This window comes from Trichechus manatus, unplaced genomic scaffold, assembly GCF_000243295.1.
Source record: "Trichechus manatus latirostris isolate Lorelei unplaced genomic scaffold, TriManLat1.0 scaffold00002, whole genome shotgun sequence".
In the NCBI taxonomy this organism is placed as follows: Eukaryota; Metazoa; Chordata; class Mammalia; order Sirenia; family Trichechidae; genus Trichechus; species Trichechus manatus.
The window spans coordinates 22,234,224-22,252,212 of NW_004443938.1; the positions used below are offsets into that span (position 1 = coordinate 22,234,224).

The 17,989-nt window shown below is 40.7% G+C and overlaps 1 protein-coding gene across 2 annotated transcripts in view; it reads right to left on the reverse strand.

The window, feature by feature from the left end:
* Positions 1-14,353: 14,353 nt before the first annotated feature.
* TAB2 (TGF-beta activated kinase 1 (MAP3K7) binding protein 2) overlaps positions 14,354-17,989 on the reverse strand; it is a 57,715-nt gene continuing 54,079 nt past the window's right edge. For both annotated transcript variants that reach the window (XM_023729159.1, XM_023729164.1), the window contains one exon: positions 14,354-16,393. In XM_023729159.1, coding sequence (XP_023584927.1) covers positions 16,251-16,393 — 143 coding nt within the window. In that variant the 3' untranslated portion in view covers positions 14,354-16,250. The remainder of the gene's footprint in view (positions 16,394-17,989) is intronic.

A 17,989-nucleotide genomic window follows, 5' to 3' on the forward strand; every position in this document is an offset into this window, starting at 1 on the left:
AGTCAATCCCAACTCCTGGAAGCCCCATGTGTGTCAGAGTAGAACTGTGCTCCATAGGGTTTTCGCTGGCTGATTTTTCAGAAGTAGATGGCCTGGCTGTTCTTCTGAGGTGTTTCTGGGTGGACTCGAACCTCCAACCTTTCAGTTAATAGCCAAGTTTGTTAACAGTTTGCACCACTCAGGCCCTCCTCCACTGTGATGACTCCCGTGGAATTCTCTCTTGGATTACTCAAAAAGTCTTTTTCCCAAAAACTTTCTTTATAAAATATTTTTAAACATATAAAAGTGGAGAAAATGTTATCACATATATCTATGGATCTACTACTCAGATTTTATAAATGCTAACATTAGCCATTTGTACGCATCAAATTTTTAAAAAAATTAGAATATTGTAGAATTGAAACCTTCTTTATGACTCTCTAAATCCTGTCCTTCTTCGTCTCTCCCTCGGGGTAACTAACCAGTATTCTAAAGCTTGTGTGTATCCTCACACATTAAGCTTTTGCTACATACGTATAAGTCTGAAAATACATAGCATTTTGTGTTTAAATTTTTATATAGTGGCACCAAAAGGAAGAGTGTGCTGTCACAGTATAGGGAGAGCTATTAGAGTCACATAACAATGTATGTATAAATTTTTGTATGAGAGACTAACTTGAATTGTAAACTTTCACTTAAACTACAACAATAAAAAAATAAATAAATAAAAAGAAAAAAATGTCAAAGTATAGTGTTGAACACATGGTATACTCTCAATAAGAACCTGATATTCTTTTAACTAAAGAAACAATAGATAATAGAAATTAAAATCTTCTATCCCCAGAGTGTTTTAATAACGTCAACATCCAAAAAACCAAACCAAACCCATTGCCGTGGAGTCGATTCCAACTCATAGCGACTCTGTGGGACGGAGTAGAACTGCCCCATAGGGTTTCCAAGCAGCGCCTGGTGGATTTGAACTGCCAACCTTTTGGTTAGCAGCCACTCTTAACCACTACGCCACTAGGGTTTGTAGCCTCAACATAGAGAGGCTCAAACGCACAGCAATGATTTTTAAAAACTGATATTAAAATTTTACATTTATGTAAAAAAAAAATTTATATAGTGGCACCAAACGTCACATCTCCTTCCGCCTGCAACTTGCTTTTTTCACTTATATTTTGAGGTTTAGCTTTGTTAGTACGTGTGGCTCCAGTTTATTTTAATTGCTGTATAGATTCCAAGGTCTGAACATGCCATGATTCACACATCTGTTGCCCCATTGGTGGACAGTTAGACTATTTCCTTTTCGGGGGTGTGTGTGTTATAAAGCATGCTTTCGCAAACATCTTACACCCATCTCCCTGGGCTGGTGTGTGAGTTTCCCTGGCACGTCCAGAGGAGCAGAGCTGCTGAGTGGGCACGTCCTCGACGTGATCAGACTCTGCTGCATTGTCCTCCTGCAATGTCTGAGGCATGTTTTCCCGTTTCTCTCCAACAAGGCACTAGTTCCTTCTGCTGCTGACTTGATGGGCGTGAATCGTGGTTCGCTGTGGTTTTAATTTGTGTTTTCCTGTCTACCAGAAAGGGTGAGCATCTCCTCTGTTTATCTTTGTTGTGTTTCCCTGTTCTGCAAATTCCCTGCTCTGTCAATTGCCTATTCACGTCCTTTGCTCCAACAATAGCTTATTGCCCCCTCCGATCCATTCTCCACACTTAGAGAGCCGTCTTATAGCAAAGGAAGCTCTGGCCAGGCACCCGCCCTGTTGAATAATCCCTTGACGGTGTTCCAAAGCCTCAAATGCATGACACAGCCTAAGGCATGATCTGGCTCCTGCCTTTTCTGTTCAGCTTCCTTTCGGGCTATGCACCTTCTATCTCTTTGGACTCCAGAGGGACAGTGCCTCAGATGTGCTGGGCTCTTTCCTGCTTGAAGGCCTTGAGGCACCGTTTTCTCTGCTTGTGCCCCGCCTCCCCTCCTGAACTACAGTAATTCTCAAGCCCCAGCTATATGCCCCTTCTCCAGGGAAGCCAACTCCATGGCCTGGGCACTGTGCTCCCAGAAGCCTCCCTGCTTCAAGCCCTTGCTCTCCCTCTAACCCTAGATGGTGGCCATGACAGGGATGTTCAATGGTCAGAGACATGCCCAAATACCTCCTTTAAAATAAAAAGATAAGCTGCTGTATGTCCACTACAGAGACCAATGCCGAACTCTGATACAGTACTATTCCCAGAGGACAACAACCGACCCCTTGGTAGAAAGTCAGCAACATTTGGTTCATTCTGTTCTGGAAGGGTCAATGGCTCTTCCTCACAAGGATAGATACCTATTCTTGGTATGAGTTTGTCTTTCCTGTCCATAGAGCCTCAGCCAGTACCACTATCGGAGGGCTTCCTGAATGCTTGATCCACAGGCACAAAACCCCACACAGCACGGTATATGACAAGGGGATCCACTTCACAGTGAAAGAGGTGCAGGAGTGGGTCCTTGATCATGAGATCCATTGTTCGTATCACATTCTGCCCCATCCAGAAGCAGCTGACTTCATAGAATACTGAGACAGCCTTTAAAAGTCACAGCTGAGATGCCAGAATAGAGGTAACATTTTGAAAAGATGGGATGCCATCTTTCAGGAAGCAGTTTAGACATTAAGTCAGAAATGTTTATATGGTGCTGGGTCCCCAGTAAGAATACATGGGTCTGGGAACCAAGGGGCAGGAGTGGCTCCATTTGCCATGATCCCAATGCCTCATTGGGGGATTTTGTGCATCTCTCCCCCACAACTTTTGGCTCTGCAGTGTTCTAGGTCCTGGCCCTCAAAAAGGGTACACTCATACCAGAGTCCACAGCAAGGGTCTCATTGAACTACATGCTACCTTTGCTGCCAGGGCACTTTGACTCCTTGTGTCCCAGGGCTAGCAGGGAAGAAGAGGAGTCTCCATCATGGCAGGGGCAATTTGTCCTAATCAACAGGAGGAGGTAGACCAAAACCCAGATCCATTGCCATCGAGTCGATTCCAACTATAGGGACCCTATACACAGAGTAGAACTGCCACATAGGGTTTCCAAGGAGCAGCTGGTGGATTCGAATGGCCAGTCTTTTGGTTAGCAGCCATAGCTCTTTAACTACTGTACCACCAGGACTCCGGGGGAGATAGGGCAGCTTTTAAAAAATGAGGTCAGAGGAATATGTGGCGAACCAAGGTGACTCACCTGGCCACCTCTTGGTACTCTTGCCTCACTGTAACTGTGAATGGACATGTGCAGCCACCCTGGACTGTGATGGCTATGCTTGCCAAGGACTCGGAACCGTCAGGAAAGAAAGGTTGGGGTCACACCACCAGCTAAGCCATCAAGTCCTGCTGAGGTGACAGCTGAGAGAGAGGGGAGTTTAGAATGGATAATGGAGGAGGGAGAGGATGAATACCAGTTGGGGTCCTGAGACCAGCTGTGGCAACAGCAGCTGTAGTTTGTCCTACCAACGTCTTCAGGAAGGGAGGTCTATGGGAGCTATGGAGGAGCTGCTTCCCATACCTATGTGAAGAAATAAAACAGATCTGGGAGGCACAACGGATGGATATGGCAGCCATGAAATGCAATTTCAGATGTCCTGCTGAGTGGAGTGTGGTTGACTGATGGCCCCAGCTGCTGCCCATGTTTGTGCTGAGGTTTCCTGCAGGTTGTTTCCAGTCACTGGCTGAGCAAGTAGGGTACCAGTTCAGGCCCATTCCTGTGAGACAATGGACTCCTCTGACAGGCAACTTTGGTTTGATGACACTCCATTGGCTGAAGCTTTCTTAGAACTGCCCTGTAGTCTAGACTGCCTACCCATGTCTGCCTTCCCCTGTCCTTCATGGGGTCAGACCTGCCTTGTGCTCTGAAGGTGTTCTCCACCCTCTTCCAACCCCTCCCCTGCTAGTTCACAAGCACTTCCCCCAATGAACCTCTTGTATCTCTAATCCAGTCTTGGGGTCTACTTCTTGGAGGATGCAAACTATGCTTTTTGGATTGAAGAGCTCTACTGTTGGGTCCTTCTCAAGAGTGTGAGGGTACATAAAAAAGTTTAGACTAAAAGGCAGCCTTTAAAATGAAATCAGTCTAGCTTTATGAAAATTTAGTACCTTGTCCTCATTTTTCTTGCTTTGCTACAGATTAGTGAAAAAGAAGATCAGTTACAGACTGGCATTTGGTAACCACAGGTATGAAAAAATCACCCCCTTGGGCTCTCCTGGTTCCCCTCACCACAGTTGCTGTTCCTTCCTGTGACAGCCCCTTGTGCTAGGTTTGTATTTATATTATGGGATGGGTCTTATTACCAGATGCCATTGAGTCAGTTCTGACTCATTGTGACCCCATATGTGTCAGAGTAGATCTGTGCTCCATAGGGTTTTCAATGGCTGATTTTTTGGAAGTAGATCGCCAGGGCTATCTACCAAGGTGCCTCTGGGTGGACTCAAACTGCCAATCTTTTGATTAGAAGCTGAGCATCTTAACTGTTTGCACCACCCAGGGACTCCTGGGATGGGTCTTATTCGAGTTTAAATGCCCTAACAAACTAACATAGGTGGTCAGTAAATACCTATTGTAGAGAGGACTTCATTCTCATGGAAGGGTCTGGATGCAGAGAGCCCTCTCTCTGGCTCAGGACTCCCCCCCCACCCCCTACCCCCCAACGCCCGCCTCCCCGGGAGTTGCTGCTGCCTCAGCGTCGTGCTCATTTCCTGTGATCAACAGTCAGGTGCTCTGAAGTCTGCGGACCAAGTTCGTGCTGTCTTTTGGGATTAAGGAAAACTTTAATCCCCTGCTTTAATAGTTTCTTTTTAACTGTGGAAATATCAGCCTTGTAAGAAAATATTTCTGAAGGGAAAACTAAAAACATCTTAAACGTTTCTCTGCAAAGTTTTTCCGGGTGAGCAATGTTTTCAACTTAGAATGTTCCCTTGTAATTATGCCTCTGTCTGTATTTGTGCTTTCCTTTTGCTTGATTTCTATTCTGTTTACTCAGCAGTTAAGAGCCATGCCACATAGCAATCAGCTGACAGAAAGACATTGTCATGATGTGCTTGTTGTTGTTGTTAGGTGCCGTTGAGTCGGTTCCAACTCATAGCGACCCTATGTACAACAGAATGACAGTGCCCAATCTTGTGCCATCCTCACAATCATTGCTATGTTTGAGTCCATTGTTGCAGCCATTGTGTCAGTTCATCTCCTTGAGGGTCTTCCTCTTTTTCGCTGACCTTCTACTGTACCAGGCATGGTGTCCTTCTCCAGGGACTGGTCCCTCCTGATAACATGTCCAAAGTATGTGAGATGAAGTCTTGCCGTCCTAGCTTCTAAGGAGCGTTCTGGCTGTACTTCTTCCAAGACAGATATGTTCATTCTTCTGGGCGTCATTCGTATGTTCAATATTCTTCACCAACACCATAATTCAAATGCATTAATTCTTCTTCCTTATTCATTGTCCTGCTTTTGCATGCATATGAGACAACTGAAAATACCAGGCTTGGATCAGGCACACCTTAGTCCTCAAGGTGACATCTTTGCTTTTTAACACTTTAAAGAGGTCTTTTGCTGCAGATTTGCCCAATGCAATACGTCGTTTGATTTCTTGACTGCTGCTTCCATGGGCATGATTAGAAAGCAAGAAAGTGGAGCCCAAGTAAAGAAACCCCACATGCGTTGTCTCCCTCTGTGGCACAGGTTTTAAGGTGCAAAGGAATAATCTTTTTGAGATCCCCCTCCGTTCCCTCTTCCCTATTAAAAAGATAATTTAAAGAGAAAGAAACAAAAAATGGTATCAGATTTAGGAATCTATCCAGCCTAAAAAAAGAAAATCAGATGCTGCTAAGCACGCCACAATTGTAAGATAAAACTAGCCTAGGATCTACAGCAAAAACAACCAGTCTTTAGGGAGTTGCGACTCCAAAGCTGTTTACTTGCCCGTTTCCCCTTACAGTCTGGCCTCAACAAGAGCAGCAGCAACAAAATGACAACTAAAACTGTACTGAAATGATTAAAAGTTTTTTTGAGCATTTAGCAACACTCCTTGACTAATGAGGTCCCCTAGTACATCACCAAAGCAGAACCTAGAAAAGTATTAAAGTTTTAAACTTATAGTTTGTTGGTAAAGATAAGGCTCGCTCACATTTATAATTTTATTTATTCTTCTGAATTTGAGCATATGCTCCTAACGAGAACATCTGAAATTAAATTCTAACAAGACCACTCAAAGCAACTGGGAAGCATACAGAGAAGGGAGGTAACAAAGGCAGATGGCACGGGGTCAGCCCAGAGCCCAGGAGACGAAGCAGGCAGGGGGCGGAGAGCACAGGGGAACATTGCTCCTGTTCACTGTTGTGTTCCCAGAGCCCAGGAGCATGCTGGGCACATAGGACTGCACTCTGAATGAATACGTAAGAGAGGAATGCTAAATCCAGGTTTAATTCCAGACAGCAGAAACATCTGATAGTTGTTGGGGATGAGTGGACAGCGTAAGATCCTACCTAGTATGTGTAACCAGAGATTTCAATTTTACATACAAGAGAATTACTAGAATCAGACGAATATTTTAATGAAAATGAGAGATGGGCAGCTTCCTGGAGTACACATTTGTACTGTGAGTTCAAGCTGCAAGAAGGCCAGTGGCTGTGCCCATGGATGTCCAGCCCTGAGCCTGGTGACCCTTATGGAACATCAGGTGGTGGCAGTGGTGGGAGTGTGAACACTCCCAGGACAGGGCACTTCTTTCCTATCAAAGAATGGTCCTTTGGAAGGACCAGAGAAACCGAAGTACTGTGACAGCACTGATCTTGGCATATACATGGTGGAGTATTTGTTCACTCAGCCACTTGCCAAGTGACTCATATGCACTGAACTCCCCAAAAGAAAAAGACAACACATTGCTCCTAAGACAGGGTGGCTTCAAGCAGGCATCTTTCTTTAGCATTAATAGTGTTATGGTTTGACAAGGAAACTGTCCAGATATGTGGCAATATATACTAGAGGAATCGGTATATATACTAGTGGAATTGGTATATATACTAATATGAAATAAGTTTTAAATAAAATACAAGCTACCAATAATATACTGGAAGTTTTCAAATAAGATATCTGTCAGTCTTTAGCTTTAGATATGACAAGGTTTTTGCTATTTGATATTAGATAGAATTACACATTGGGACATAATCACAATCATGACAAAAATCACGTTATCATTCATGAGTGAATTTTGGAATGAAAATGCACGAAGTGTTTCTCATTCATTAGCTTAGCAGCCTGGGTTAGTAAATCATGGTTTTAAGGTGTACATACTGTTCTACTATGAAAAGAATCTGACACTTTAGTAACAGGGTATGTGAAAGAATTACATTAAAAACCAAAAAGGTAGTAAATAAGCTTTCAAGTCAAGTCATGTAACAAGACTTAGGCTTGTTTCATGTCATTCATAGTAGTGTCTGGTTATACTTACCTTATTTACACTGGTTGGCATAAACAGTTAAGTATTCAGCTACTAGCCAAAAGGTAGGAGGTTCGGATCCATCCAGAGGTACCTTGGAGGACAGGCCTAGCCATCTAGGTCGAAATGGTCACAGCCTTGAAAACCCACGGAGCACAGTTCTACTTTGCACACATGGGGTCGCCACGAGTTGATTAACAACTAACCACCACCACCCTGCTCTCTGCAATTCTTTAGTGAGCAGCCTCTCTTCTCGTCCTTCTTGGAGGGGTGGGTAAGGTTATTACACGCTTTGCATTCAGTTTTCTTGTCTTTCTTCTTATTTTGACCAATTTCCACTGCTTCAATTACTTAAAAAAAAAAAAGAAAAAAAAATGACCCTCATCATGTCAAAGAATGGGAAGGAACTCAAACGGCATTATCCAAGAGGCAAATTTTAAGCTTTGAAGTGAAATCTGACGTAACAGAATCAGAAGCATCAGCTTCCAAAGCCAATTTCTGAATTCTCCAGAATAACCACAAAGGCCTTTACTTCCCCATTCTCCTTCATCACCACATAGAAGAGAATTAAAATCTTCTTAATTTTGTTATTATACTTACCAGTATCCCAAAAGTGCTGTGCCTAATTTCAGTATTGCAAATACAGAGCATCCCAGCTAATCAGTGGTCTGGTCTGGGAAGCCATCATTTGTATTATTGATTCTTTGGGAAAATACATACTAAGTTCAGAATGGCTGTATCCTCTGGTTAACTAGAATAAACATTAGACATTAACTCGGCATTCAACTTAAGAATCATCACCACTCGTTAATTACTGACCTCTTACTATGCATCACCCTGACACGTCTGTCAGTTTGTTGTACTGTGGGGGCTTGCGTGTTGCTGTGACACTGGAAGCTATGCCACCCTGCTGGTATGCCACCATTCAAATACCAGCAGGGTCACCCATGGTGGACAGGTTTCAGCTGAACTTCCAGACTAAGACTAGGAAGAAGGACCTGGAGGTCTACTTCTGAAAAAATTAGCCAGGGAAAACCTTACAAATAGCAGCAGAACATTGTCTGTGTGCCTCAGGTTGGAAGGCACACAACGTACAACTGGGGAAGAGCTGCTTCCTCACAGTCGAGCTGACCTTAATGACGTGGATGGAGTCAAGCTTTCGGGACCTTCATTTGCTGATGTGGCACGACTCAAAATGAGAACAGCTGCAAATACCCATTAATAATAGGAACATGGAATGTACGAGCTATGCAGCTAGGAAAATTGGAAATCATAAAAAATGAAATGGAACCCATAAACATCGATATCCTAGGCATTAGTGAGCTGAAATGGACTGGTATTGGCCATTTAGAATCAGACAGTCATATGGTCTACTATGTTGTGAATGACAAACCGAAGAGGAATGGCATCACATTCACTGTCAAAAAGAACATTTCAAGACCTATCCTAAGGTACAACGTTGTCTGTGATAGGATAATATCCATACACCTACAAGGAAGACAAGTTAATATGACTATTATTCAAACTTATGCACCAACCACTAAGGCCAAAGATGAAGAAACGGAAGATTTTTATGAACTTCTGCAGTCTGAAATTGATCAAAGATGTAATCAAGATGCATTGATAATTACTGGCGATTGGAATGCAAAAGCTGGAAACAAAGAAGGATTGGTAACTGGAAAATATGGCCTTGGTGACAGAAACGACACTGGAGATCGCATGACTGAATTTTGCAAGACTAACAACTTCTTCATGGCAAATACCTTTTTTCAACAACATAAACGGCAACTCCATGTGGTTCTCACCAGATGGAATACACAGGAATCAAGTCGACTACATCTGTGGAGAGACGATGGAAAAGCTCAATATCATCAGTCAGAATACGGCCAGAAGCCAACTGCGTAAGAGACCATCAATTGCTCATATGCAAGCTCAAGTTGAAGCTGAAGAAAATTAGAACAAGTCCACGAGAGCCAAACTACGACCTTGAGTGTATCCCACCTGAATTCAGAGACCATCTCAAGGACAGATTTGACACACTGAACACTAATGACTGAAGACAAATCGTGGAATGACAGAAGGACATCATACATTAAGAAAGCAAGAAGTCATTAAAAAGACAGGAAGGAAAGAAAAGACCAAAATGGATGTCAGAAAAGACTCTGAAATTTGCTCTTGAATGTAGAGTAGCTAAAGCGAATGAAGAAATGACGACTAAAAGAGCTGAACAGAAGATTTCAAAGGATGGTCAAGAAGACAAAGTAAAGTATTATAATAACATGTACAAAGACCTGAAGAAAAAATTCAAGCCTTGAATTGCAATATTGAAGGATTCTATGGGCAAAATACTGAACAATGCAGGAAACATCAAAAGAAGATGGAAGTAATACAGAGAGTCACTATACCAAAAAGAACTGATTGACGTTCAGTCATTTCAGGACGTAGCATATGATCAAGAACCCACGGTACTGAAGGAAGAAGTCCAAGCTGCACTGAAGACACTGGCGAAAAACAAGGCCCCAGGAATTGACGGAATAGCAACTGTTTCAACAGCGAGCAGATGTAGCGCTGGAGGTGCTCACTGGTCTATACTAAGAAATTTGGAAGACAGCTACCTGGTCAACCAAGTGAAGAGATCCACATTTATGCCTATTCCAAAGAAAGGTGATCCAACAGAATGTGGAAATTATTGAACAGTATATCACATGCAAGTAAAATTTTGCTGAAGTTCATTCAAAAGTGGTTGCGGCAGTACATCGACAGGGAACTACCCGAAGTTCAGCCAGATTCAGAAGAGGACATGGAACGAGGGATATCATTGCTGATGTCAAATGGATCCTGGCTGAAAGCAGAGAATACCAGATGTTTTACTTGTGTTTCACTGACTATGCAAAGGCATTCGACCGTATGGATCATAACAAATTATGGACAACGTTGCAAAGAATGAGAATTCCAGAACACTTAATTGTGCTCATGAGGAAACTGTTCATAGACCAAGAGTCAGTCGTTTGGGCAGAACAAGGGAATACTGCGTCGTTTAAAGTCACGAAAGGTGTGCATCAGGGTTGCATCCTTTCACCATATTTATTCAATCTGTGTGCTGAGAATGAGGCATCAGGATTGGAGGAAGATTCATTAACAACCTGTGAAATGCAATGATACAACCTTGCTTGCTGAAAGTTAAGAGGACTTGAAGCACTTATGATGAAGATCAAGGACTACACAGCCTTTAGTATGGATTACACCTCAACATAAAGAAAACAAAAATCTTCACAACTGGACCAGTGACATCATGATAAAAACAGAGAAAACACTGAAGCTGTCAAGGGTTTTGTTTTACTTGGATTCACAATCAATGCCCATATAAGCAGCAGTCAGGAAACTAAATGATGTATCGCATTGGGCAAATCTGCTGCAAAAGACCTCTTTGAAGTGTTAAAAAGCAAAGATGTCACCTTGAGGACTAAGGTGTGCCTGACTCAAGCCATGGTGTTTTCAATCGCCTCATATGCAGGTGAAAGCTGGACAATGAATAAGTTAGACTGAAAAATTGACATCTTTGAATTATGGTGTTGGTGAAGAATATTGACTATACCATGGACTGCCAGAAGAATGAACAGATCTGTTTTGAAAGAAGTACAGCCAGAATGCTCCTTAGAGGCAAGGATGGCGAGACTTTGTCTCACATACTTTGGACTTAAGAATGGATCAATCCCTGAAGAAGGACATCATGCTTGGTTAGAGGGTCAGCTAAAGACAGGAAGATCCTTTAACGAGATGGATTGACACAGTGGCTTCGACAATGGGCTCAAGCATAACGATGATTGTGAGGATGGTGCAAGATCGGGCAGTGTCTTGCTCTGTTGTACACAGGGTCGCTGTTGAGTCGCAAGTGACTCAACAACATCTAACAATAAGAACTATGCACGAAGGTATTCACTGTGGGGACACAGAGGAGTAGGTCATAATACCTACCCTTTCAGCATACATATAAATAGAAAGAGGTCCGAGTAGAAATGAATGCCAAGAGGGCAGAAAATATAAGTGCAGTTTGGTAAGGCCTTACATAACCTTGATTCTTGACCCGATTACTAAAGCTGTAAACTTGAAAAGGGAAGAAAAAAAGTACACTGGTGATTTGTGCAAAGTCTATTCAGCTCAGGCCAAATTAGTTATGACAGCATTCTGTTGGAAAGTGACAAATGATAATAGGTGGGTAAGGGGCAGAATCTTACAAACAAGCCCAGTGAAGTTTGGTTTTATGCTGAAATTAAGGGGGAAACAGTATTTCTGAACAGGATCGTGGTAGATCTGGTGTTATATCCTCAATCTAGCTGCCATGTGCAAGGTAAAAGAAAGAACCTGAAGGTAGGGAAACCAGTTAGCACACTGTGCAAGGGCACTAAGCCTAAGACCTCAGGGTGGGCTCCAAGGTGGGAGTGAGGGTTTTATCTATCTTTTGAGACCTCTGGAAAGCATTCCCATGCTGAAGCTACTACAGTATTTGTTCACTGTGCTATAAGGATCAATAAACATTTTTGGGACAAAGATCAATAAATTATAAAGGTTCTGCTATGTTGCTGGGGCCAGAGGAAAGATGTATTCCTGCCCTGGGATGAGAAAAGGAAGCAAAAGGAGGTAAAGAAAGGGATCTGCAGAGAGGGAGGCACTAGATGGAAGTGTATCATGAGTTAATTTTAGGCATGAAACAAATATGCAGATGTGCAAACACTGGAGTAAATTTTTTGAAGGAAGTGTTTACTTTCCTGGAGAAATAATCAGTTATACTCCATCATAAAATGTATATTCTTCAGATAGCTGGACATGCAACAGAAATATAAATACACTTGATCTTCATGTCAGCCTTCTATAGTTTTATCATCTTTGCAAAGCAACCAAATCTTTTGACATCAAAAGGGGGAAAGAATTCAATCTCAGTGACTGAAGCACCAAATTTGGAACCATGGAGATGTCCCTAGGCCAATTCAGAGAAATAAATAGCAAACCTACCTGTTAATACTGGTAAGAAAAATTCCACAAAACCCATTCTTGCAAGAACCTGATGCTGTTCTGGGATAAGACAGCTCCTAGCGACAGAAGGGACTGGCTCAGATACTTTCACATTAATCCTCACAACACCTCTGTGGGGTGGGCTGAACATAATTATCTTCATTTAACAAGGTAGGGGAATAAAAGCTACAAAAAAGGCAAGGGAGTATCCTGGGGTTACAGATTTATCTGTGGAGATTCTTGAATTGGATCCCAACTTTCCTTACTCTTAAGAGTTGAGTGGTGTATCTGGAGAACAAGATGCCCTTGGTGTTAAATGCTGTATATATATGAGTATATTTCTAAAAAAGAATAGTGGTAAAAGTGCAACTGCTTTCATAACTTTTCTAAATGACTAGGTAAGTCAACTGATTATTTTAATGTAACATGGCAATTCCATTTTTGCATGGTAACCTATAAGGAAGAAATTTATAGTTGCAAAGACAACGCATAATGAAACCATTTTTTACATGATTAACTACACTCCCTTAGAAAAATCAGTCTGCTACCTACTGAAGGGGTAAAAACCTAATTTAATAAACATAAAAATACAAAACTGTGTTTTCTTTAGAAAAGGACTTTTCTCTCAGTTGCCTAATTGTATTTTCAGATGCAGGCAATAAAAATTAAAATGTAGCCCTGAGCCATTTCAAGTAAAATGGACATAACTGTAGCTTTTTAAAAGTTGGAGCCAAAAATATTTCACTTGTCATGGAAAAACAGAAATATTTTATAATATTTTATGAGAAACTATGCTAATATCTAGTGTGTAGATATTAAATCTGGAATGGCCTTTGGTGACACTACAGATTTGCGATAGAGAAAACTCATGAAATATCAGTTAATTTTGCTACTTATAAGTGCTGTGATTAAAATATAAAGCTAATAGCTAATACAGTTTTGGACTATCTGTAGATATAATTTTCTGCACAATTTCAATTCTCAGATATGAAGTTAATTAATATAAGACTGTAGACTGATTCAGATTCATTTAAAAATGTAAATTCTAAAAGTATTTTCATAAAACATTGCAATGCAACATGCAATACAACATCTTTGTATACGTATTAGTTAAGACAGACATTAGCTGACATTTTGTTACGCTTTCCTGACAATTCCAGTTCACGTAATCTGTCAACTAATACCCTCCCCTCTCTTTTAAATACAGAGAATGTTAGCACCCAAGGATAGTTAGTGACAAGAAACAGAAGTCCACCTTTCCATGTGGGATTCTTAGACTTGTGCATTCCATTTTTGTGCAATAATTCCTTAAGGTGATCTCTAGGCCACCAACACGTGCAGGTCTCATGTTCCTTGACAAAGAGTATTTCCTTCTCACTAAAAAACTAAAAAGAACAGTCAAGGAAGGGCTTTCTCTAGAAAGAGATGAGGAAATCCAGCTTTGCTTTTTTCAAGCTCAGAAAAACAATGAGTCAAATTTTTGAAAAGTCTGAATATAAAAGTTCCCTTTAGGGGAACACCACCAGCCTCATCATCTACACATTACAGAATAAAAATTAACTAAATGACTCCTTAGGCTAAATAGTTCAAGAAATCACATTTGTTTTCAACAATGCGGTACACTTTTAAAAATCAAGAAGAAATGAAAGGAAAAGCTGAACAAACTGTGAAAATAAAAACAACTTCCATTTTCCTGGCTCAGTTGAAACATGGCTGCTTTCTTCCATCAGTTAAAAAGAAGCCTGGGGAAACTGAAATCCAAGAAATGCAGCTGAATGCCATGATATAACAACTGGTCACCAGAAGCCCACAGAGAATGAGTTTTCTCTGATTTCAGCAAACTATCGAATGTTTGCTGGGGTGCACAGTATCTCCTGCCCCACAAACTAAAAACAAGTCACAAAAGGCAAATTAGAATATAAGTTTTTTAATTTTTATAAATAACTTATCTGTTACAAAGATAGTTTACCCAGCTAAATCACAAAACCATCCACTCAAGATATCCAAATTACGTTTTATTAATAAAACAAGTAAAAACTGATTTATCAATCTTCACATAGAACTGCAGATGAAGCTGAAAAAACAAGGCCTATGTTTAAAACAAAATGCATCAAATGCAAGGGCTCTGGGTCTATTGTCTAATTAACTAGGATTGTCATATTTCTGTCCATATACAAAAATGCAAAGCCTGGAAGTCAAGGCTTTGGCATTCATCTAGATCACCTGTAATAATCCTGTTTATTTAAAAACATCCACTTGCAAACATGTACAGTGGGTGACAGTTTACATGGTCTCCTATCTTTTGCTACATTTCAGCATTTCCCTTAGCCCCATTCCTAAGCACTGACATACAATTTCATAATTCTGTCTTTTTAAATGCATACTGTTCTTTTTCTTGATTTTGTTTTGTTATATACATTCCTGATCATCTGAATATTTATTTTCCTTATAAAAATATATCATCAAAATACAGAGATGCTTGAGGTTGCTTCAGTGTTCAAGTCTGCTTTTCTTTTTTCCAGCTTTTCTTCAGTTGTCCTCAATATGGCTAGCCTTGTTTTATAAATACATACAATACTGCCACCAGGTCAGGTTTAGAAACCGACTGCCAGAACAGTAAAGCATTTAAACTGTCTGTAAAAAGGGCTGCGGGTACTGCTGCTGTTGCTGCTTTTGAAACTGTACTTTCCCCATCATAATCTCTTGTGCAAGTTCTGCAGGACACCAGGCAGATGAAGCCAGCTCAACCTTGTTGCTCTGTCAGTGGGTTAAACATATGTCCTAAGCTTCCCTGTGGAAGACAAAACACTGTATTGTGTCACTCACCGCTGAAGTCAGTGTGTGACCTAGAGGCACGATTCTTTCCTACTTTCTGCAATCCACTGTGCAGCATCTGCATGTCTTCACAGAACACTGGCACGTATGAGGGCCAGTACAGAATAAGGAGAGGAAAGGGATTTTGTGCATAGTTTCATTTCATTAATGCTTTTTTATTTTAAGGCATTGCTTCTCTCAGGTAAGGCATAAAAAGGGACATGATCGTGCTTAATCACTAAAAGGAAAAAAGAAAATTAGTTAACAAAAGACTATTACACTATACATATAGAAATATAAGAAAATAATAAAGAAGCAAAGAAATCACTTAAAGCAGACTTGAGAGATCTGTACAGTAAGAAAAGCTCTGGGGTGTTTCACTGCGCGTTTGTACAGACAATGCGTGCTGCTCTCCTTTTCATCTTTAGACCCTAGATGCTGGCTTCACAGAGTGAAGACATTTTCAGGGAAGACAAAGACAAGGCCAAGAGTACCACAGATGTGTGAAGTCCTTCCCCTATCCATTGGCACTATGCGGCAGCAAACAGTTTAAATAGTTAAACCTTGTTCCTTTTCTTCGTGCGTGTAGTGTTTCACTGAAAGCTTTAAAAAGAAAAAAAAGCGATCATTCTATTCCTTCCTCCTGTCAAAATTCAGTAGTGACATGAGGGGGAAAAGGTACTGGGAACACCCAAGCATTAACATATTGAGAATTATCCATGATGGGATACTAGTAACACTGTACACGGTTAGGCAGTGGGCAACCAAGTCTTTCAGCAGATTACCCTTCATGTGATGGATTTCACTGCCTATGACATTCTACTGAGGTATTATTAGCTCTGTGGGCTGACTTTTAACATTAGCACACCACCATCTTGTCACACCTTCAATTTGACAAAATCCTATGTAGCAGTGAAACTTTTCCCCCGATGACAGACTAGATTCTTGAACTTTAGATGTGGATTTAGAGAAGATATAGGGCCTTTTGGCTCAGAAATGCCTTGGCATCTCACACTGTTCACAACGGATTAAGGCTGGATGGTTCAAAAAAGTACAGGCAGTGCAATTCCACTGCGCTCCCTCATCATCTTCTGTGTCTTGATTCTTTGGTGTTTTGATGGTGGACCGCTGATCTGCAAGGAAGCAAAAAAGAAAATTACTTCAGAAGTCAAAATCACAAAGTCTGATACAGTACTGGCAACTGTAAACACTATCTGTACCAAACAGCATGAGGTAGCTTGTTAACCAAAAGGAGCACCTAGCTGAAACTGACACATGCTTGATCATCATCAACTTCTATCAAGCTAGTACTTTTCCTCTGGGATATAATCACCTCAATACCGTCATAAAAGGGAGAAGAGCATCCTTTTCTCCAATTTATAGCAGGGGAAAAAGGAAATCAATTTCATATGGCAAATAATAGCAAAGATTCTCATAATGTCACTTAAGATTGTGAAAACACTGATAGTGTATTTAAGGCTCATTAAAGTTAGAGCTTCATTTTCCACTGAAATAGGATTTGCATTTCTGTTTTCAATCAGGAATGGCAGTTTCTGTTGAATATTCTCTATCCACTGAAAGTGTAAGCTTTGTGCAACACAAATAAAATATAAACTAATTTCTAAAGTCTCAATTATATAGCAACAACAGACTCTGGAGAAGTAAGTTCATGTAAAAATTTCACCTTACTTTATTTCTTACCCTATTTAGTATGTGGTGTCAGAGGAAGAATACCAGATCAAGAGTCATGAGAATTGGGTTCTGTTCCTGGCTCTGCTACAAACTTGATGTATTCTGTGCATCTTTGGTAAATCACCTATCCTCTAGGTCTCATCATTTTTGATTTTACAATAAAGAGACTGACCTAAATCTGCAAGGTGACTGCAGCTCTACAAGGCCAGTGTTCTAGAGTGCTTGAATAGACGGAGGTGTTGTATGTAAATGAAATGATGATGCTCCTCAAAGGTTGTCTGTAAGGTGAAATTACACTTAAACTACTTTCTTATTTGGGTCCCATTATACATTTAAAATAGTGTTCTTATAAATTATTTTTCGGCAGGTTTAAGGTGAAAGGAGCATGCATTATTAAATTTCTCCTGTCAAGGTTTATAATTTGAAGCAATGGATATTAATTTGCAAATTCCAAGTAATCTACTGAGTTGCTAAGTAAATATCTTTTCTGTTATTTTAAAAGAGAAACTATTGTGCTTAGTAGATAAAAAATAGAAAGTCAATTTTTATATCAAATTTAAAACAAGTAGTGTTTACTACTTAATTTGCCAACCGGGAACTGTTACTGTTGCTGCTGAATTGATTCCGACTCATGGAGGCCCCATATATGTCAGAGTAGAAATGTACTCCATAGGGTTTTCAATGGCTGATTTTTTGGAAGTAGACTGCCAGGCCTTTCTTCCAGTGCACCTCTGGGTAGACTTGGACCTCCAACTTTTTGGTTAGCAGCCAAGCACTAACCACGGACAAGGCAATCGATAGTGCACTTAATTTTTTTAAAATGAAATGGGTTTCTTACATCCACACAATCTCATTTGATACTCAGACTTAAAATATTTTTATTAGAGGTATTTGGAAACTAAGTACCAACCAGAATTGAGGAAAAGAGGAAGTTAGATTGCAAAGGATGACACGTGATTTCTACATTTAATTTTAGCTGTTAAAAAACTGCACAAAGCAGAACTGATTTCAAGAACTAAATCTCTGTAAATGAAACT